This window comes from Clavelina lepadiformis, chromosome 1 (genome assembly GCF_947623445.1).
Source record: "Clavelina lepadiformis chromosome 1, kaClaLepa1.1, whole genome shotgun sequence".
NCBI lineage: Eukaryota > Metazoa > Chordata > Ascidiacea > Aplousobranchia > Clavelinidae > Clavelina > Clavelina lepadiformis.
The window spans coordinates 10,141,096-10,163,392 of NC_135240.1; the positions used below are offsets into that span (position 1 = coordinate 10,141,096).

At 39.5% G+C, this 22,297-nt stretch overlaps 1 protein-coding gene across 1 annotated transcript; it reads right to left on the reverse strand.

Moving 5' to 3' along the window:
* Nucleotides 1-940: 940 nt before the first annotated feature.
* Nucleotides 941-21,387, reverse strand: LOC143449074 (cilia- and flagella-associated protein 47-like). Its single transcript, XM_076949135.1, has 55 exons — nucleotides 21,303-21,387; nucleotides 20,919-21,060; nucleotides 20,584-20,778; nucleotides 20,400-20,497; nucleotides 20,106-20,272; nucleotides 19,849-19,968; nucleotides 19,501-19,628; nucleotides 19,295-19,426; nucleotides 18,908-19,046; nucleotides 18,722-18,838; nucleotides 18,310-18,495; nucleotides 17,949-18,077; nucleotides 17,594-17,741; nucleotides 17,224-17,324; nucleotides 16,810-17,012; nucleotides 16,463-16,624; nucleotides 16,198-16,362; nucleotides 15,868-15,999; nucleotides 15,679-15,794; nucleotides 15,428-15,536; nucleotides 15,132-15,271; nucleotides 14,785-14,919; nucleotides 14,385-14,474; nucleotides 13,878-14,014; nucleotides 13,422-13,630; nucleotides 13,097-13,261; nucleotides 12,699-12,800; nucleotides 12,334-12,583; nucleotides 11,507-11,619; nucleotides 11,111-11,312; nucleotides 10,259-10,417; nucleotides 10,094-10,186; nucleotides 9,886-9,998; nucleotides 9,466-9,697; nucleotides 9,101-9,244; nucleotides 8,735-8,926; nucleotides 8,087-8,270; nucleotides 7,757-7,930; nucleotides 7,400-7,659; nucleotides 6,977-7,171; nucleotides 6,693-6,859; nucleotides 6,260-6,464; nucleotides 5,794-6,032; nucleotides 5,477-5,612; nucleotides 5,027-5,246; nucleotides 4,581-4,814; nucleotides 4,066-4,285; nucleotides 3,698-3,809; nucleotides 3,345-3,438; nucleotides 3,127-3,255; nucleotides 2,859-3,029; nucleotides 2,490-2,664; nucleotides 1,801-1,962; nucleotides 1,407-1,575; nucleotides 941-1,300 (listed from the first exon to the last, which is right to left on the reverse strand). The coding sequence occupies exons 1-55, from the start codon at nucleotides 21,385-21,387 to the stop codon at nucleotides 1,079-1,081; spliced, it is 8,718 nt and encodes a 2,905-aa protein (XP_076805250.1). The 3' UTR covers nucleotides 941-1,078.
* Between the last annotated feature and the right edge of the window lie 910 nt (nucleotides 21,388-22,297).

The window sequence follows — 22,297 nt, forward strand, 5'->3', positions numbered from 1 at the left end:
TGAAGTCAGCGTATTGGCGTTGACAGGTGATTGAAAATTCAATTTAGCATGATTTCTAATTATTGTACTTATAAGAAATACAAAGTCTATCGATAGATAGTCTTCAACTGTCGTCCAAGTTTTACAGCAGTTTTATAATACATTAACTATAGCGCATATTTTACTTTAGGGGCTGTAGGCCCATCCGAAGCCCTATCTTAAACAATGCAAAGTACCATTTTTCAATTTGAATTTGCTTCTAAACAAGCCCGGTCACTTCGCTGAGTTTTTGTATCCGCCGAGATGTAGGGCAAAAGGACTTAATGCAGCATTTTGAGCAAATTCTCGTATCTGGAATTCTTACACCAAATGTTTCAACTTTTTTTCTTGTATTTTTCCAAAAAATCAGCCAAAGAGCCTTAACTTTAAATCAACACAAAAACGTCAACTTCAGCCTGAACCTACACTCTGCACACGCCATAACAAAAACAACAGCAAACCTTCACAGATTAAGGTCACGTGCGCACTGGACCGGTACTATTGATGCTTTTTTTATAGTGACGTCTTGCATATACGACCTTCGTCACGATCGCCGAGTTGCCGTTTTAAAACTGCTCAAAATGGTACTACAGGCCCTTTAGCCAATTCGGAAGGGTTTGTTTTGACATAACGGAGACAAACAAATGGACAAGTCTGTAAATTTGAATCTCATTTTTATTGTAAATTTATAAAACTTTTACGTTACCTCGATAAAATATAAGTATTATGTTTTATAAAATAAAGATAGAAAAAATTTTCACAAAAGCTTAAAACCGATTAAATGCACACACAGTGAAATCTTACAAATTTTACTACATTACAAGTCTATGGAAATATTTAAAACAGTCGTAATTCCAAAACAAGAAAGCATAAGACAGATTTAAAATGTATATTAACGTTAATGCAATTTTGAATTTTTGAATTTTAAGCAGTAACCTACAACGTACCCAGCTGGCCAAAAATACTAAAATCACACTTACACCAAAGCACATCATGACCGAACGCATTATTTTATTTCAAAAATCAAATCGAGTTTTTAACTATCTTATCTCATATTCATTTATTGTGTAGTTATCCTGTTAAGCAACCGCGTTCCTTTGATAGGCGATGAGACCGCCGTTGCATTCAACCTCAAATTTTTGCGGACGTAGTTGACTCGTGGCCGTTGCGCTATGGCACGGGGTCTAGAGGGAGTTGTGTGGAGGATGGTTGAGGATACGTTAGGAACCCGGTACTCTGGCGTTACACCCTTAACGTCATAGGTCCATTGCATATCAAGGGTCTAACAAAACACGCACCGATTCAGTCACGGACTTGTGCATTTACATCTATTTCTGTTGAGGTAACTTCTCTTTGCGAATGACAGAATATACCAAAACATTCCATACCTGGACAATGAGCCTCGCCTTGTAGAAGCGACCGTACATATTGGGAGTGAAAGTGACCGATAGTCGAGTGCCGCTTGTGCCTTGCGGCTGCAACTCGCCTGTCGCTGGCGACACACTGAATTCCAAATCACTTCCGTTCACAAAGAAAGCGTTGAAAGGTGTGGGATGTCTGCAATGATATAACAACACGTTATATATGATTCATTAGCACACTAAGTGACACAGCAATGTGCTTTGCGAAACCATAAACTCTATTAAAACTGACCACAATCGCATAAAATCGTTTTAGAAATTTTAGCTTGTTTAAGTTTAGGTAAAAAGTTACGGAAACTGCTGTAAGACAATATTTTACCTAAGCAAGGAGGGTAAAGCCCTCGATATCATGATATCTTACTTGGAGTGACTGTAAAGCAGGAAACTGACTGTTGACCCCTTGCCCAATCCAGCAGCCTCAACGTATATGACGTCATCAGGCGGGGGTTCTGAAGCACGTATAGAAAGCGGGAAGCTCCATACACCACCTGTTGCTGAGGCCACAGTCAAACAGACAGTGTAACTACAAGAAGAAAAGTATAATGCCGCGGTTAAGTCTTTTTAATAGAAATGGTCGCCGCAACTGCAGGTTAGCAATAACATTCTTGGCTACTTCCATTAACTACATCAAAAACGGTAACTTTCGGTTTTTTATAAGAAATCGTACAGATCTATTTTTGGAAAGCTATAAAGCTAGTCTGGGTCAAATGAAAGTTAAGAACAATGTCTCAATTGTTTCGGTCAGGTTCAGTTCTTTGTTGTGTTGGTTTTAAATTAGTTTCAATGTTCTGCAGTAGTAAACCCCAATTCTGTTGTTTTCTAAACTAAAACAAAAATTCGGCGGTTGCTAAGTGAAAATTTATTCAAAACAAATTCATGTTTTGATGAATTAACAAACTCTTCGAGAAAATTTTGCAATAAATTTCGTGGTTCATCTTAGAAAACTAAACGAAGGACAAGTACTGGAAGGCCCAGCCCAAACTTTTATGAAACATGCGTTAGTCTATATAAAGACACACTGAATTAGGCCTACACTTCTTTTGGACTTACTTCATGGGCCTGAATGGTGAAAATACGAGGTTAAAGACGAGAACAACCATCCCGGTGTGAGGGTTTCGCTGCTTTCTTACCAAGCTCACCGCAAGAGCTTGTTCAATCTGCTGACGAACGTCACCGTGTTCAGGATAGTCAATCGCGTAAGAAAACTCCTCGGCAATGGAATGCCCTGTATTGTACACAACGTATGAAAAGTGAAAAACTCGATAACAGTTTTTCACTGCAGTAACATATACATGTTACTGCAAATACATTACGCAAATTACTGGGTGAGTTTTTTTGACTTAGTTCAAAGATTTCTGAAAACAAAAAGGTGTGAAAATGAACAGCAATCAACTGGTAGGCTTATTTTATTTTACCAACCTTCCACAACCACGCCTTCGTTTTTCGCCGCAGATCGTTGTCTATCGAGAGGAGTGACGGCGCGCAACTTAGTAAGATCGTGCCCGGATGCGGAACTCGGTACAGCACCAGTCAAGGTCACCTCAAGGCGTTCCTCGATTCGACTCCTCGCTTGACACTGCAGGATCGCTTCTGTACCGAAATATACAGCTTTAATGCTAAATATGTATTTGCGCGGAATGTTGATAGGCTATAGTAAACCCACAATATGCAATCAATCAAAGTATACCTTTTGTCTCTTTGGAACGTACTTCTGGTATACCGTGGACGGGGAATACCCACCGTATTGCCTTCACACTTCCGTCGTCCGCCCTGCTAAGAGGACCCATTTCGGTTTCCGCCGTGAAACGACCGAGACCTGAACGAGATGATTGATGTTGAGCAAACTCAAGAATGGTCGAGTAAGTGAGCTTCAGTGAAGTGAACATGACTCGGTTTTATTCTCACCAGTGAAGTCCTCCATTCCAGCATTCTCTTCAGGCCAAGCTTCTCCGTCATCTCTACTCAGTGAGATGGACAAGGCTCCTTCGTGACGTCGCATCTGCGTCATTGAATACGTGAAAAAACTTTTGGGTAATTAAACATTAAGCAGTAACACAGACAATTTCAAATATTTACACAAAGTTGCTTTTCACGAGTATTACTAGTCGTACGTTTGAACGTTTGATGTTTAACTGAAAAGATAGTCAGGAGCAAAAAAATCGAGTACTGTAATTGCACGCCAACTGCGTCGTATATCATACCACATACTTTTCCAGCAAGCAAGCAACGCTGCAAGTTTATTTCGCCACAAAACTTACCTTGTCAGGAGAAAAGGTGAAAGGTATGTCCAAAGTTTGCCGAGGTTCGAGCCGGATGTTTGTGGTGTGTTTGAGGAGAAGACAGAAAGCTGAATCAACAGTGATGTTGTTCCTGTCAAGTAATATCATAAGAAGATTAACAAGCGCATTCAGTGGCGACAAAGGAAAGCAGATAATAATTCAATTTAAATTGACATATAATATAGGTGAACTTGCTAGTTATACACAAGCTCCCCTATTAGTGGCAAACTTTTAAATACCTATCGCTGTTTAGGTTCAATTACTGTTGAAGATAGTCGGTTTAGTCTAGGCTAAATGAAGACGCTTATTATCTTAAATTGCAGGAATGTTGACGGAAATGAAAGTACCTAATGACGGATGCCGAAATGCTGTTCATTGTGTGATCACTGTCGCTAAGGTTGACATCAACCAAAACAGGAGCATCAGTTGGGTTGCGGAACGGGAGTATAAGTGAAGTACTCGAGCCCACACCGGCACTCACACTGAGTGGTTCCATGGTCTGTGGTGCGAGTCCTCTTCCACTAACGAGATAGCATACCTCGCCAAGCTGCTTGCTCTTGAAAGTAACTGAAACGGAAAGGCGTTTGGTAAAAACAAAAGTTTAATGCGGACCACGTCATGAAAGACTATGTAGAGAACTGAAAAGAGTTTGGTTCAGAAGAGTATAACAACCAGTTCCACAGCCAAACAATCTCTTTCCAAAGGCGAAATACAATAGATACAAACAATAATTCACACGACAAAGCCATAAAAAATACATTGATAACTTCCATTTAAATAAATGAATTTGCAACCGTATTTTTAGGATTAATCGAGAGAGTTTTATTCCCAGGCCAAAGAGTTTCAATTATTTTATTCTTACTTGTAGTTTGATGGCTGGCAGCACCCAAGTTTGTCGGCATAAATTGTACAGGAATTTCCATCTTCGATTGGGCTGGTATTTTGAAAAGAAGTTTTGGATTGTCAGAATCGACTGAAACTGACGAAAATAAAGGAATATCCAAAGAAAAATTCACATTGTTGCTTAAACCGGCTTCCACTGTCATGGTCTCATCGGTTGTATTGGACAATGTGATATACTGTCTTGTCCAACGACCTTGTATGTTGCAAAACAAAAAGTTATTCTTAGTGTCACATTGAAATAGGGATACAAAAAGTTACTGTGAAGCGTTCATATTTTAAAGTTGCAAGTTATTTAATAAATTAATACAGCCCAATATTCAAAGTAAAATAGTAGCAACAGTGGCATAATGAAACAAATACTGAAATAAAACATACAACATTTCAAGAATTTTCATCCGGACTTACCCAAATGACATTCCATTGCGGGTAGGTGCTTCGGGGACGGTGGAACACAGTCAAATTTAAGTTTGTACCAAAACTCTCCTGTGTGCGGACTACAAAATATCACTGAGCCTTCTGCTCTACCGACCTCACGCGGCTGATAACGAAGCCTGTACACTGCCGGTATTCTTGGCGCAAGAACAAACTTGGCGTCTCCTTCAACTAAATCTGCAATGATGTCCACCTGTACATGAACAAAACTGAATGGAACGGAACGAGTTCTGCTAGTAAACATACAGTAGATTTTTTAGAAAATTAAGAACGGGAAAACCCACGCACACGCAAACAAGAAACGTAAATGCAGAGAGGGAAAGTTTGGGGTCAAATCAAAATTGAAGGCTGAGTTAGATGATGACTAACAGAACAAAATAAATAGTAAAAAATTTGAATGTTGTCTTTGTTATGGCCACTCACATCATACTCAACGCGTTCTCCGGATGGATTTTTGACGGGTATTTCTATCTCCTTCACTCCCTGCACTGGACACTCGACGTTGATTACGTCAACGGGATCAGCAGGTTCAGCCTGAACTTCTATAGAATACCACACTCTGCAAAAAGAAACACCACAAAACATGTATAATCGCAGTATCAATTTGACCCAAATTCATTTATAGGCAGTTTCCTATTTATTTTTTGGGGACTTTCTGGCCTATTTCGCGCCAATACATACACTTTTATGGACAGCTGCTAAAAACACAACATCAGCAAAATGAAACAATTGCAAGCAACCTGTAACCGCTCAAACCAGTGACTTGGCTGGATTGTGGTGTAAGAAACGATGGTGTCTTAGACTCGTATCCTTGCGTCTGAGACTGGTCAGTACTGACAAGGTCATCTTTGTCCGAGTCGCTGTCGTCTTTATCGAAACTCCTCGCCTTTTCCATGTCATCGACAGTGAACGCAAGCATGCCTGTTGTGACGCCACGTTGCCATGGTAACAGAGTGAATTTATACTCAGCCGTTTCGCCCTACATAAAGGAAAATAGATAGGTAATGAGGAGTTGATTTATTGACTACAATTTTTACAATATTAACTTATATACTGAAGTGTAGAAGATAGCAATTACCGCGTATCCTTATTGTAACACATTTCGCTTTGCTGAAGCAACCGCACGAGCTTTTACACGTTTATCAAAGTTCGTTAAAAACTATTATTATTTCTAAAAAAATTATTTTTTGTAAAGACCTATCTTACCTTAAGCACAGTTACCAGCGCATCTCCTTCCAAGCATGGAATGTCGGTCATAACTTTGTAGGTGAGTTTATGTGGGGCGTAGTTAGGTACGGTAACAGTGCGCGTAGTAGCTTCTCTGCACTTGCACGGTACAATGATGTGTTCGAGCGATAGCGGGCTCTCTCCCACTCCGAAAAGGTTGAACAGATGTTCCGTGCCGTCATATCTGAAATGAACATTATCATCAGCTATCAGTAACTAAGCTCAAGCTCATAAGTTAAAATGTTCATTGTGTTACAAAGCTTCTGTTTTCAGTGAAATGATGATGTTTATAAATACTGTTTTGTATAGGTACAGATACAATATTGTAAGAGCATATACGCTAGAAGTTTTGAGATTTTTATTAATTTCCAACTGACTGTCAGTGAACAATATTTAAGCAGTGCCAGAATACCTGGTTTGTATTATTAGCCTTCCTGCAACCGTGCACTCATAATGAGGTTTAAACATGAGCTTGTAGTATGCAGTTTGGCCAGCTTTTGCAAATAAGTATTTGGGACCTTCAAAACCGTCCGCTTCCACAATACAATCCATTTTCCAATCTTGTTTGGTCGTATTTTGCTGCACAAAAATTACACATTTGCGTAGCCTTACAATTTTTACTTTTCTCACAAAAATTCTCTACAGCAAGTACAAATTTTACTACGATCCACAAAAAGTGAGCGGGATTTCACTTACTATTGGGATTGACTGGGTTATGCTTTGATGAGCCGGAGCATGAAAATCGAGGCGGGCTGTGGTACCGACAGAATTGACAGTGCATTCCACTCGATAGACCCTGACATCGTTTGGCGATTTAAGGGCAATGTCACAAGGATAGTGACCAGGACCTTTGGGTGTGAAACGAACTTCAAGAGGAACAATTCCGTCGTCCTAAAAAGTTTGCAAAAAAATAGATTCGCATGCTGCTTGTCATGCTAAAATATATGTCACAGTATTATTGGGAAGGGGAGTTAGACATTTTGCGAATAGTAAAGAGCTTTAGCACAATACTCTGACCTGTGAAAGCTTCAGAAACAAAACTATGCGGTGTATGTCGCAAACTAAACTTGCAATACACTAATATTAAAACCTTTTGGAAAAGTTAAAACGTTAATTTACCTGTCTATCATTTGGACCAGCATTCATACTGATCATCTCTGTCGCTGGTGGTGGACCAAACGTCATTGGAGAAGGAACGGTGATGGTGGAAGGTACTTCAAACCATTCGGACGATGCCTCGACTTTGAAAGTGACACCAGCCGGGCGAGGGGGTGCCGAAGTCGGCGGCATTAGACAGTTTTTTTGGTCTTGTATAAGGTCGTTGTCTACTAACCCCATTGCTGCAATGGCTGCGGTCACCGTACCACTCTCCAAAGTGCCTATAAAATATTTTGTTAAACTTTCTGGAAGAGATTGGAGGACAAGGACAACTCAAACGAAATCTATTCAAAGAAAGTGGAAAAACTCTAGCCTAACCTGTCAGACTTCTACGTTCCTGTTCTTTCTTAGACATTCGTTGCTTGGCAGCGACTCGCAAAGCCCGTTCCTTCGAATCATTGGTCACCGGTATGAGAAGATTTTCCACCAGATTTCCATTGTTTTCGCATTTCCAGTAAACCACACGATCGTCACCGCCGAAAAGACCCTTTCCTGTTAAATTAATAAGCTTGAGTTCACACTACAAAATCAAGGGCTTTGTAAAGTTAAAGTAAATTTTCTCAGCAAAGAATGCTGATGTTGAATCAGTTTCGCCCATTTCGCGAGCTGAAAAGCAGAATCGTTAATGTATAGCTTTAGTTGTCTGACCTCTTCTAGCAGCGGCGGCGCTAGTTATTCTAACGCTGTGCTTGGATGCAAAATTGAATGGGACGACTGAGGGAAGCGGGAGGGAGGAGACAGCTTCCACTGCGTACAAGAACTCGCCAACGTTTTCATCGACCAGAAGAATAGAACAAAACTTCCTTCCGAGAGTAAGTGGCAAGAAATCCAGCTGTAGGAGAAAAATACCAGAAGATGTATTTGAAAGTAGCAAAGGCTTATATGTTGGAGATATATAACGATGTAGTACAGCTCAGTTTGGGCACATTGCCAGTCAAACGATATGAAAAATATGTCTTTCTGTGGACTCTATATCTTAATTTTGAGGCCAGGAATAATCCAAGCCGCGTGAAAAAAATTAAAGCTGCAAAATTAAGATAATTTCTGAAATTTTATTCAATAACAATGTCTGGATCAGCCAAAACTCCCAAAATTTTGCCATCGTAATAATTAATTGAAAAAGTTTAATTTTGAGCTATTATATGCTGTGTAGTGAGAATGTTCCGATGAAGATGCATTTACGCGTTCCCCTTTTTCGGCAGTTTTATACCCGAAGAGGAGCATGGATCGGACCGACAATGACTGAACAGAGATGGAAAGCGAAATGAATGTTTATAAGCTTAAAAAAGCACTAACCTGAAGAACTGAAGATTGACCAACGTTCAAACTGATATGAGACTGATGACAGTAAAAAGCAGTTAGCTGTGACGTCATCGTAGGCCCGGCTGACGTCACCTTTCCTTCGTCAGGGACATGAAAGTCCTCGGAGGGGGGAGTGGCGGGTGGAAGGCTCTCTTTGGGCTGCCCATGGTCAATTCGAGATTTCACCTTCGCAAAGAGCAAACTTGACGTTACATGAAAATATTGTTATTGCTGTAATAATTGTCATTAATAGAATTTATCCAAACCATAACACCAAAAATATTCTCATTACGTTAATGGAAACTTTGGCTACAGCGAAAAAACAACCCTTTACAAACTTGAAAAATATCAACGACTTACCGATTTAATTCTCGACGAAAGAGTCTTTCTTGTACTTCTTGCGATCCCGTGTCTTCTTCCAATGTCAAGTGGAGATGGAGGTCCGTCACATGATTCGACCAAAACTATCCTGAAGGCGCCCGGATTCGGGAACGGATTGGTGATCTGGCGAAAGAAATCATAACAAAAATATATAATAAAATTACGATAACACCTGCCATAATATTAATCTTTAACAAAACTGTTAATTAACTTATAGTAATAATAGTCTAATTAAATTATCCCTCTATTACATTAATGGGTTAGTAATAAGATTTGAAACAAATGCTTTTCATCACATAAATGTTAAAAAGTTGGTAAAAAGCCAACAAAACATCATAACTCACAGGGACGTCTATCTTTTTAAGCTCATAGCAGGGAGAATCTGCCCGAATAACCTTGCTTGGATGAATGTCATCAATGGATGTTTTTATTGTAAATACGAGAGTCGAACCAATCGTTCCAGATGGGCGGGAATAACCGAAAACAGGGGTATCGCGACGCCCCACCAGAACCAGCACAGCGTCGGCCGGACGAAGGAGGCGGCTTGTGAATTGTACGTCAATGCTGACGTCACCCCTGAAAAAGAAAATTAGTTGAACTGAATCATAACAACGTAAATTTGCAACACAAAAAAGATGATTCAAATCTATCTTTACTTTTACGTATATTTAGGAAAGTATACCAGATCATCTACATTTTAAAATCCCGCTAATTATAAGAAAGAAGCGAATTACTTCCGCTTTTCTGTTATTATTGAAACTAACCTCAGGGGAACATTAACTTCTTCGCCGCCTGGGAGTTTGAAATCGGCCGCGTCTCGACCCGAAATCGATGCGATGTATTTCAGAGCACGAACGCTGGGATTCGTGATGCGCACCTGGGTACGAGTTATGCAGAGATGAAGAAAGACAAAGGAAACGTACATAGGTGCAATTCAAGTATGTTTCGAAGCTTGGTAACAAAATACACAACCTGTCGGCGAACGGTAGAGTGCAAAGGTCCGACGAAGTGGATTTTGCTTTTCGGCACGTACTGAGGTAAGTTTTGATAGAGATACACGCAAAGCTGAAAGAATGATTTTGATTTAAAAGTATACTCTTGCATCCGTAAAGGTCAAATTTCTAATCCAACGCTTACCAGCAGTAGTGCAATGGGATTCGGGTCGGTTATATCTGTTGCTTGTACGTCATAATCGATACTAGCCTTCCTCAAAGCTCTCACAAGGATCAACGTATTGTGCAAACATTGCTCAGGGCTGGCTGGTGCGGTGTACATCTCGCTGAAATACTCGTTTATCTGGTGCATGTATAGAGGATGAAGTAAGCAACTAAGTAAGTATGTTGGGGAAATAAGACGGACAGTAAAATATTGTTACATAATATATAGGCATCAAAACCAGGTTACCGTAAAACCTCTATTTCACCGCCATAACGCTCTATTTTTCAACTCTTGTTTAAAAGTGGCGTTCTATTAGAGGTGACGTTCAATTAGAGGTTGGCGCTCTATTTTTCGACTAGCTGGTCAGAATTTTGAAATAAAGTTTATTAATGAAAATAAAAAACACCAAACACATTTACCGGTATATACAGGTAATTAAGTGGCGTTCAATTAGAGGGAGGCGTTCTATTTTTCAACCCTTCTTTAAAAGTGGCTTTCTATTAGAGGTGGCGTTCAAATAGAGGTGGCGCTCAAATAGAGGTTTTACGGTAATAACAGTTTGTTTTAGTCAAACACGTTTTGCTGTTGCTGTGAAAAAAATAAAAATGAAAACACTTAATATACAAGTGCTAGAAATGAAACAAGTCAAGCATAGAGTGAACTTGATCCACAGCTGAACTAGTTTAAAAATTAAGATTTAATTGTGGCTCATCGTATGCCTTTCCGCTTCTTGTGAATGTCGTTGTGAATAATGACCAATCGGATCTTTTTGCGCGTCACATACACACTAAAAAGCGACACTGTGTGCATTGAGTATTTGAATTTACTTACCAGCCATGGACAGTAGGCAGAGACAACTGCAGCTAGAACAAGTCCATCCAACAAATCGTAGTCAAAGTTGACGACCCAACGTGAGGGCGGGAGGCCTCCCTTGCATTTTTCAGACGGCAAGTATCTGCGATTACCCCAGACTATATGCCGCTGCTGGCCATAATGATGATTTAGCCAAGCCAGTACAATGCGCTCCCCAACACTGAAATGCAGATACGGTGAAGGCTAGCTTAATGAAAAGGTCTTGGCCAAGTTTATTCATCTCAAAATTGATTATTACAAGCAATATAGTGTCTAAAATATTCACCAACGTTGCAAGTATGTATTTTAAAAGGTGGTGGAGCGTAATTACGATGAGCAGCTGCATAAAATTCAGTTAACATCAACGAAAAATACCTGTATACGTTGCTGACCAAGGGATTAACGTTTATTTTCGGCATAGAAACTCCTTTGTGGATAGGTTTCATTTTGTTGTATTGTGACGGCGTGATACGAGAGAGTACCAACACCTGAAATGGGGAAGGTTACCTAATAATATGTGTATAGCCACGGCTTGGATCTTACACATTTTCACGAAGTATATCAAAGATTTCACAAATTTTTCTGCTCCTTGACATAAGACCAGGGAGTCGAACCGCAGCGGAAAACGGTTTATCTCCTGTTCAGGTTTTACTAAATTTTATTTTACCGGTTCTGCTCCGGTTCAGGTTTGCATCGGATGCACGCATTCATTCCGCTCCGGGTTTAGGTTCAGCCAACTTGCTTGTATACGGTTCGCTCTGGGTTCGAATGAAATTATCCAGCTGATCATTTTGTTTTATTTTTTCAACTATACTGCCCAAGTAGCAATTCATTAGCTCAAGGAATTTAATCATGAGTGAGGTAAAGGTTTTCCACGTTTTGAAATAAGCAAAAGAAACACGTTTTCTATAACTTTTGGATGGAATTATTGTACTGAAAAACTGGTTACAATTGAGAAAGATTCGACTCCGGTTTGTTTTTTTTTTCTCATAGTTTTCAATGGTTCAGGTTCGGCTTGGGTTCAGACAAATGTAATATATTGGGTTCTGGTTCTAGTTCGGTTTTCATAAAACATACGTTCGAACCAGTTTAAAGGTTCAGGTTCATTTCCGGTTCGACACCCTGCATAAGACTTGCTTGCTGGTATACAACAGTCAAAACAAAGCAAGCGAAGGAAAAAAAATTCTAAAACGATTGCCCACCTTGAACAGTTGTAGAAGCAGATCGGTCCACGCACGTTTTGACACCGATTCAAACAGTTCTTCTTCGATGCGAACTGCCGACGCTGAACTGGCCTTCTCCTCCGCAACTTGTTTCACCTCTTCTGATTGGTTCAGCTTTCCTTTGTCGTCACGTTTTGTTTCACGTTCTCGAATCTTCACCCATCGACGATATTCACGTGGTGTGAGGAGAAATTCGGGCCTGATCGCAGAAACGGATGCCCCCTGGCCTCTGTGAGTTGAAAGGTCACAGTTAGCAGCTGCCAAGAGCTCGCCAGTTACAAACACAACACGAGTCCACCACAACAGACTACAACGTATATCATTTTCATCATCAAATCACTCGCCTTAGAAATGTGAGAAGGGTTGAGTGCTGCCAGTGAAGCTGCAGAACTCGTTCTGTTGGGTCGCGGGGCAGGGGTTGGTTAATTGGAATACCAGGAACAAGCCTGCAGAAAAAAGCTGCAGCCGTTATACTGCAGCTATACTATCTACATCTACACTATCACGTTCAAATACAAAGTATCGTATTGGTACAAAGCAAATAAGAACATGAAACACCTCAAAGTAACTAATCTGTAACTGGCCATAAATTTAAAACATAACTTTTCTGGCGTCAGTTAAATATGCTATCAAATTATGTGACAAATAGGAAATTAATATTACGTATAAGAAAACAATACCTAGAGAATAATATAAAATATTTATAAGATGACACAGCATACGACAGAAAACAGTCACTTACCGGCCACACAAGTGTTGCAGCATGTCGTAGATCGTTTTGACATCCTTTTTCAGGTTGGTATCCCATCCTCCCATTGTTCCTTTTGCGCCTTTTCCGTTCGCCGTAGCTTCCTTCTTCACACTCACACCTGTGTCATCATCATCGTATGGGATACGGGTGACGAGACTGGAATGAATGGCAAAGTTCGAAACTGATTATCCGAAAATAACTTCTAAAACTGTGAAGTGCATAAGTAATAAGGAATGCGTCAATGAGTTGGAGAAAGATTGAAATCTGCTCAACGCCACCCGGAAGGATGAAAGCAAAGCAAGAAGCGACGACTCACCATCTTAGAGTCTGAGGAACGGTCACAGGAAACGGACCACCTGGCCATCCGTGGGCAGAGATCCATCGTTGAGCAGCGAGAAGCACTTCTTGATGAAAGTGAGCCTCCGCAGAGCTCTCGAATGGGAAGACGGCAGACCCGAGGGATCGGGACATGAGCTCACGCTGAGCTGATGGATCTTCAGTGTTTTTGGCACTCATGCTTACTGTCTGTAAATTAAAGTTTGATTCGTTGTGATAACGTTATGCCGGTCAGATAGCAGACCAACAAGTTCGATTTTAACCTCAATTGACCTCTTTAAGGCCATTTAAAACATATTCTAACTGGAAAAGTATAACGACAAAGTTCACGCAGTTTCAAAGGATGTCAAGTGTGTTTATCACAAATAAAAATATCAACCCGTTTTTCAAGTAGTGAAACATTCTAATGAATATCTTACACACAAACATGTTATACCTTCTGTAGTGAAGCTGCGTCCTTTACAGCATTTTTAGCGCCTTGCCCCCGATGCGAAGTACCAGTACCAGTGGTGTCGCTGTGCGCGGGTATGGCTGGTTGCGCGCCATCTCTGGAACTATGTCCGTATTCTGACTCTGCAAATAAGCATCATGTTATTTCATTCATTTATCATTATGGAAGGAAAATTTAGAAAGTGTTACTATTATAGTAGCAATCCGCTTGAGTTCATGATACCGCACGGTCACCGTCACTTAATAGAGTAGGCCTACCTCAGGACATAGTACCGTATTAAGTGACAATTTCAAACAAAGAACTTCTATTTCTGCTTATCTTCAAGTAACTAAACTCTTCTAGTCCACCAGCAAAATGCCCTTGTCATAATGAGTCGCATAACAGGCCTGCTTTCTGGCTTACCGGCTATCCTGTATCTAATCTTACCACTTCGAGTAAACTAAGAAATTTAACTAGGAAAAATTTTGGTCGGGGTCTGCCATTCTTGCTTACCCGATTTAAATGTGATTGTATCCACGCACGATGAGCTGACAAAAGACATCGAAGACACCGTGTATGAAGACGATGTTGTTATTTCGCTTTCTACATAAACACTCATATAGAGAAGTCCTGAACACAACCGACCCTTCCAAGATCGTCTCATAAATATATTTGTCTTTCAAGACATCGATTAAAATCTGACTAAAGTCTACCAATTACTCTAAACCTGCTTTTGCCCTGTTTAGCTAAACAAACCAACAATGCTGGCTTCCTGGCCGATTTTATAATTAATACCCAAGAGGGCTCTTATGCCCACAACATATTCAGCTATTTCTGTGCTCTGTTAAGCATTTTGGTCAAACAGACCAACGAAGAAGCAAAATTGCACCGAATCAAAGAAGAGCAAACCAACCTGATGCTGCGTTGGACGACTCATCAAATGACGACGATGCGGTCCCGAAGTGAGAACTGGTGGCGCTTGTGCTCCCTCGTGTGGAAGGCCGTTGTGGTGAAACACACGGTACCAAAACAGCTTCACCTAAGTTAGCTGTTGCATAGCAAAAATATGAAAAAGTGATCAAAATTCTTAGCCTGAAGAACTGAATCTCTCTCTTCACTAAAGATGATAGCAACGTACAAAAATCATTCAGGGCTTAGCAATTAGAACAATAACTGAATTAGTTATTAACTATACATTATAGAAGCATTAAAGTTATCATACAAGCACCAGATACTCTGAAAACAACATGAGAAATTAACCGGAATTAGCATCATGGGATGGCCCTCGAAGAGATTTATCCTGTTCACAAACGATCTGATGATCATTGCGATGAGCGGCAAGAAAAGGGTAAACGGTAAGCAAGCAATTGTCAGCAGTTGCAGTGACGGGAAGGCAAAACCTTAAAAGAAATTTAAATAGTTTGGAAAAATATTTAAAAATCAAAGTGCGTTATATTCGATTCCTGTACAGCTCTTCTTTTCAACGCTAAACCATGCTCATCAATTCTTAAAGTAATTAAATATTATAGTTAGCTCTAGACAAAATGATAAATTACTTTCTTCCGGCTTCGTCTGTTAGCACAATGTCAACAGTGGCCGATACAGGAGTGTGCGAACTGAAGGTGAGAACGCAAGGTATATTCACTGATACCTTCTCATCCAGGGCTGCGATATAAATAAGTCGATTCGGTGAAAATCACGCCTTACAAAGACACTTGTTATTTCAAAGTAAGTAATGCTCGGTGCTAGATAGTGTATCTTTTATTCAGCATTGAAGCTGTTCGTAACACACGATTATAAGACATACCCGTGGACTTAGGGCCAGGAATGGTAGAACCGTTTGGAAATTCCAGAGCAAAACATGTTATCTTCGTTCCATCGTCAGCTTCAACATCCGGAACATCTATCTTGAGAATGTTTGTTCTAAGATGCACATTTCATGTCAATTTACTTGGCTACATGTGATTGTGATAAACAGTAATGCTTCAAGGCTTACTTGACGTAACCACTTGCTATAACATTAAACTCGGCGTAAACCGCTGTCGCAAGCGGCACCGGAGTAAGAACTAGAGCCAGAGGGTCAAATGTGATGTTTGGAGCTTGCAGCATTGCATTGAGGGTTAAGTGTCTGCAAATGCAACAAATCAATAAGTGCCTGTGTGTACTAATCCATACTTTATAATACCAAGCCGTAACAGATGGCGCAACACGTTTTACTCGTATATAATTCTACAGTACTCATATATGAAGCTAACGTCGCCCTATAGGTGATATACAGGTTTGCTTGACGCGAGAGGTTTTGATAATAGCTGCCACAGCATTTTACCTGTATGGTTTCTCTTTGTCGTCATTAAGAATGACCGGAATGTTATAGACATAACTTCCAACCTTCTTAGGACAGAATATCACTCTTAGCTGATAAGTGTCACGGGGGTTCAAGGTACCGGCGACCTTGTTCGGTGAATACCATGCACCTCCGGGCTTAAGAAACCTGGCAACGCAGACAACTCAAAAATGGGGTCAATGAAAAAAATCATCCACGGAAAATTTTGGGGACGATATGACCAATACTAACGTTGAGAGCAACTCACGTGAATGCGGAATCTTCTACAAAGTTTTTCACAGAATTGACATCCAATTCCCAGCTAAGTGGAGAATCACTTTTATTGGAGAGGATTAGAAATTGTTGATCTCCTCCCGCGTTATCAGGGACACTCATCTCCATGAAGGATACCGGAAGAGAAAAGTTTAGTCTGTAAAAAACACACTTACAAATATCTTAGTAAGCACTATCACACAATACCATTACAATACAGCTATTCCAGCTATGATCGTTCAAGAAAGAGCAACGCACAGCCTGAACGATTGCAACAGATCAATACGAGAGAAAACGTTATAAATTAACCAGCAGCGCATAATAAAACAAAAAAGGTTTTACCTCGAGGTCGACAGTTGCAATGTTGGCCTAAGCGCAGTTGCAACAACGCGCCTTCTAGGTGTGGGTATGGTAATAATGACCGGTCGTGGGGTGACGATGTGCTTTTCTGAAGGAACGGGGGTCGGTGGAAAAGTACTGGGTGTAGGGCTTGGTGCGCCAGTTTTGTTTATTACGACAGGAAGATTAAAGTCATAGGACGCCACCTGGCAATGCAAATGATTTTCATTACTCTACATTATCACACAACAACATGACGTAATTTGGTATTTTGTAAAACAATACCAACTGCACGCTAAAACACAAAATAGTATTTATATTCTATATCGAAGTTCAACGCGTTAGTTTCAATATAAATTACATGTGAGGTTATAGAGGTTCCTTGCCGTCTTCGATAGGTCAATAAGCTTTACTTACCGAAGTAGGGTTAAAGTTAAGCACACAAGCCAAAGTCTGTTGTCCGAAGAGTTCAACGGCGTATGTGTTTGGTGAGAGGAGCTCACGTTCGCCGGGGTCATCTGCAAAATATTTGCAAAGGTGATGAGACAAATTTTCAAACAGAAAGTTAAAAAAACCACATATAAGTATTCTAGAAATCCTACAAGCAATAAGGAAAACGTGTAGTGTATGTTCCGATACACTTATATTTTAAAAGTTTCCTTAAAATATACTATAAAATGGAAATAAAAACACAAACCGCCTCGACATAAGACATTATAATTATATGATCATAACACATCAATTAGTGTTATGCCAAGCTGAGAATGATTCAAAGAGTTCATCCCACCTTCTAGCTGTTCTTCCGGAAATTCGAGGGTGAAGTCCGAATACTTGGTGAGATCAAACTCAGCCTTCACCCGGGTGGTTGTGTAATTGACCAGATTGAAAGGAATTGCAACCACTGAATTGCAGTAAACACCGTGAAACTTGAACGCCTGCGTGTATGAACTTACTTACATGACTTGTTTCTGCCTAAATTGGTGGCTAAAAGTAAAACAGTAAATCGTCTAACTTTGAAACTTTTGGCTTAGGCATAACACCACCAAATTGCCAGAGAAAATATTCTAACATAAAAAGCATTAAGCTTCTATTGCGTTGTTGAAATAGTAACAAAAAACTTGTTATAGCGTGTGTCCAGCAACCTTTATGTCAATATCCACTTCGGGTGGCTCAACAGTTCCTCCCATCCTGAGGTCGATTGTCTTCCAGCCTCTTATATTCACCTGAATCCATGTGTCAAACTTGACAACTGCGGTTGGTGAAAGCACAATCTGAAAAAAAGCAAAAAGACCGCTCTGACCTTGATAACTACAAAACTGTATTTGGAAGTGAACTACAATTTAACTACAACAACTTGCACTAAACTTGGTAAAAGGAATTGGGTACAAGGCGTTTTGGGATTTACCTCGGAAACAAGCAAAAAAAATAAATAATACTTATTATATAAAAAGTTACAATTCTGATGCAAAAGCTACCAAACTGAATAAGGTTATTAATTTTTACCTTAAGCTCTGCGTTTCCACCCACAGGAACGATGCCATGGACAGGAGAGACTGTCATTCCTGGAAACGGGTTGGAATTGATGACGTAGAACATGGCATGATTATTACCGGAGTTGTGGAGCAGGGCGGTGCGCGTTGTCTTCATGTTCAGTGGGACACTCCCGAACAAGATACGACGTTCAACAAACTATGATAAGTTAATAGTTCGGGTAAAAACGATACACTGCCACAAAACCAACACCTTCAGTTACAATTACCAATGATTTTAACTTCAGTGTACAAAGCCATATGATCAGATGGTACACTTGAGTCAGAAAACAGTCATAAAAATTAATTCTAACTCATTAAAAAATACAAAGTTTTTTTCAACGTAAATCATTTGTATTTTATAAGCTATTAAATGAAGGTAGTACTTGGACATTAGTTGCACCGAGCTTGGCCGAGCAGTTAAGCTTCATCGAATTTCCATTGTGAACTTGCATGTGAAAGTCTCCTTCCAATGGTGCGAAATAACTGGGATGGAAAACTACCTAAAAATGGCATCACAAGACTATCATTAGCCACGAACTAACCATCAGATGTAATAGTTCAATCTTTACTTCGCAATTTAGGTCTTTATAAGCTTCCACAGTTCCAGTTGCAGGTCGAATTGAAAATGCAGTTCCTCTGTCAGTAAGTATAGGAGACCACGTAAACTCAGCTGGATAATTGCGACGGTTGTAGAGTGTAACAGTCGACCTGTAGCAATTTATAATTAGTATGTAAAGATGCCAGTTATAATTTGGAAAGAAGCTCGTAAACTAATGTAAGCAAAAAAAAATTAAACACACTTGGAAAAACAAAAACGATTCTCTGAATTTTTGTGCACTGCATAATTTTATAAATAAAATAAATATATAAAACTTCCATAACTTCCTTTATGACTCAGAAAATAACATTAGGTATATACAGGTTAACAAATGTTCAATAAAAATAATATGTATCACCTGTAGCCAGCTTCGGCAGGTACACCGGCTTCTGGTGTCAGTTCAAGGTCGTTGCAAGAGAGCTCCAAAGCAACTGGGATGATTCTCGCAAGAACTAGAACGTGGCTCTCATGCTGAGAATTCACTGAGTAACTGGACATAAACGGGCATAAGAGTTTGCAAAAAAATTTTTTATTTCAGTAAAAGATCTCAGTTTAATAAAGTACCTGATAGAACGTTGAAATTTTCCTTGGGTATTGGATTCGAAAACGAGTGTAAATTGAGCCTTTGATTGGGCCGGTATCACCTGAGACAATGGTGAGGTTTGACGTAACTCCTTGCAATCAATTGTGACCTTTGCAAAAAAATTGAGATATGTTTCTTATTAAAATTATTGGATAGATAGTAAAATATATTGATAACTTATTGGTCTTGAATACCAGGATTGTACAAATAACTTGACTCAAAGCTAGCCGAACAAGGGAATAAAATTGTGCAAATAAACAAAAGTCGAAACAGATACCAAAACGAATCAAAACAATTGTGTCTTCCACCAAATACTGCTTAATCCTTACTTGAACAAGAATGTAATGATCAAGATTGTTCACGATATGAAGTTGTTTGTGATTTGTTGACCTCAAGCATACTTCCCCAAAATCTATGGTTGGTGGACCGATAACAACTTTATGCAGATCCTGAATCATAACAACTCAGAACTACTAACTATTGTTTTGTACTGCACTTCAAATTTAAACTACAAGCACAAACATGACGTTAATGATCTTGTAAACGCATTCCTCAAATCTAAAAAGAGGAAACAAATTTTTAGTACCTGCGGAGTGAGTTCACGTTTGCAATCCATTTTTTCAATGCTGGTTATTGGTACAGCATTAAGGCCCTCACTGACTGGACGAGTGATTGCCTTTCGTTCTTGGTTTGCGAGTTGTCGAGTCGTCAAAAGTCGGTGCTTTTCGTGAAGTGGTGGCTTTTGATATGGAGCTGTAAGAAGTATGGGGAAAAAATGAAAAATTAAGAGCCGGAATGCATGTGTATAAATATATGACCAAATAGAAATTGACACCACAGCAATTTGGGATGGCTCACAAAATCAAATGCTCTTTCATACCTGGGCTTTCAATTTCTTTTGCTGAGAGACTTGGAGGTTTCAAACCAACAGCAGGCTTGAGATCAACATCAGTATCATTGTTGAGTTCATTGTATTCTCTACAAACAGTTTTTTGTATAGCAAGCCGCAAACAACTGACATAAAAAATTGAAAAAAGGAGTAAAAATTAAGTCATAAAAGTTACTTGGTCTGATTTTTCTGCTGGCGTTTTGAGGCACAGTCTCTTAAAAATTGGGCGTATTTCTGTTTGTGATGGCGCCTGGCTTCTTCTTCCCCAATAGTATAAGTGTAATCAGGATCTACATAGGTGTGACGTTTGCTCCTAGTGAATGGAGTTTGGTACTCTTCATCTTTCCTAGATGGCCGGATGCTTTGTGCTCTGTACATTAGAAAAACTTTGGCTGACAAACTTCATCTACGTAAAAACAATGCTTTCATTGACTTCCGAAGCACCAAAGCAAAAACACCTAATACAAATTTAAAGTTAACGTTTACCATATCTCTACATTTTACTGGTACCTGTCATTCGGAAAAGCCACCCGAGCCTTGCTTCCTGCAGATGAAGTTTTCACTTCATTTTGCAGATGGAGTAAAGCATTGTTTGCATTAATCACTGTGGGCCGAAGCTGACCTTTAACCCTTAACCAAACTGCAAATCCTGCTGCAAAGAATTGAAATCGTTACCCAAGTTAGCGTCGTGGCGTCGTTGATCTGTAGAGCCTTTTCATCACTCATTAGAATGTGAAGGGGTGGGTCTCTTCCAAATTATGGAAAAACAGTTTCATCAAGCATGCTGGCCTAGGCTAGACTCAAAATCACTCCCAGCTTAGTCATTTTCTCTTTTGAATTCTAAAGGGTGATAAAAAGGCTCTACCGTTTTCAGAGTATTCTACTGAAACTGACCATGTTGTGAAGTTGCTTTCATAGCGCTGGATAAATACACCAATAAATGTAACGTCAAAATTTGCACCACACCAACGTAATACATTACTACAGAATATGCACAAGATAAGAGTCATTTTAATTACGTTCCCAAGTTGAGTGACGTCACTAACGTTTCCCTGGAATTATGTTTCTTTGATGGAGTTTTATTTTTTCAACCCAACGTACACAATCCTAATCATGCCCTCGACGTTTCTTTCAATTTATTGTTTTTGCTGTAAATATTTAGAACTTGTGTTTTCTGGTTTACTTAAGTTTTGTATGTTGTTAACATAAACATATTCTGGGTTTGGTGGCCGTTATCATCATCATCAAACTTCCATCATTATAGCACCACTGTAATCCACACTGTGTATGTTTTAAGTCCTTCGGGCTTTGCCGCTTTTTCCCGATCGTTATTTGTTTGTGAGCATACTTCTTGTCTGACCATTTTTGAATGAGGTTAGCACTATGATTTTCGCTCCCCACTGTTAATGGCAGAAAATACAAAAAACTATACAATACTTAAAATATGTGTTAAGCATAATCAAGTGTACCGGTAGGTTTAATATGTTATTCAACAAGTGACCCACATTCAAAAACTGTTGTTATTGGCCCGCTATTGAAAAATTTCAATTAGACACAGCTGGCCTAAATGTAACATATATTAGCATTCATTTGCATCATTTACAAAATTATAGTTCGCAATAGCCAAACTGGAAAGTAACTGCTAAGTTGCAAATTTTTGGCGTGAAATTAAATGGATTTCTGTTGCATGAGCCTCTTTATACGTCACGTTTTTCTGACACACTCTAGACATTTTCTCATCAGTCAATCCTGAATATATTAAATATAAGTATATACTGGTATACAGTATTTATGACCTAATCTAAACTTCAAAATCTAAATATAAACGCAAAGAATGGATCACACATCTGGTGCTATCTTTATATCAGTGATCAAATGGTGGAGCCATT

Excerpts from the sequence above, each read along its gene's own strand:
- LOC143449074 (XM_076949135.1), bottom strand. The coding sequence starts at position 21,387 with ATGTATTACGTTGGTGTGGTGCAAATTTTGACGTTACATTTATTGGTG. Across the intron at positions 8,271-8,734 it reads GTCAATCTTCAGTTCTTCAG|CTGGATTTCTTGCCACTTAC; the intron begins GTTAGTGCTTTT and ends TTTCTCCTACAG. Across the intron at positions 1,301-1,406 it reads AGGCGAGGCTCATTGTCCAG|ACCCTTGATATGCAATGGAC; the intron begins GTATGGAATGTT and ends GTGTTTTGTTAG.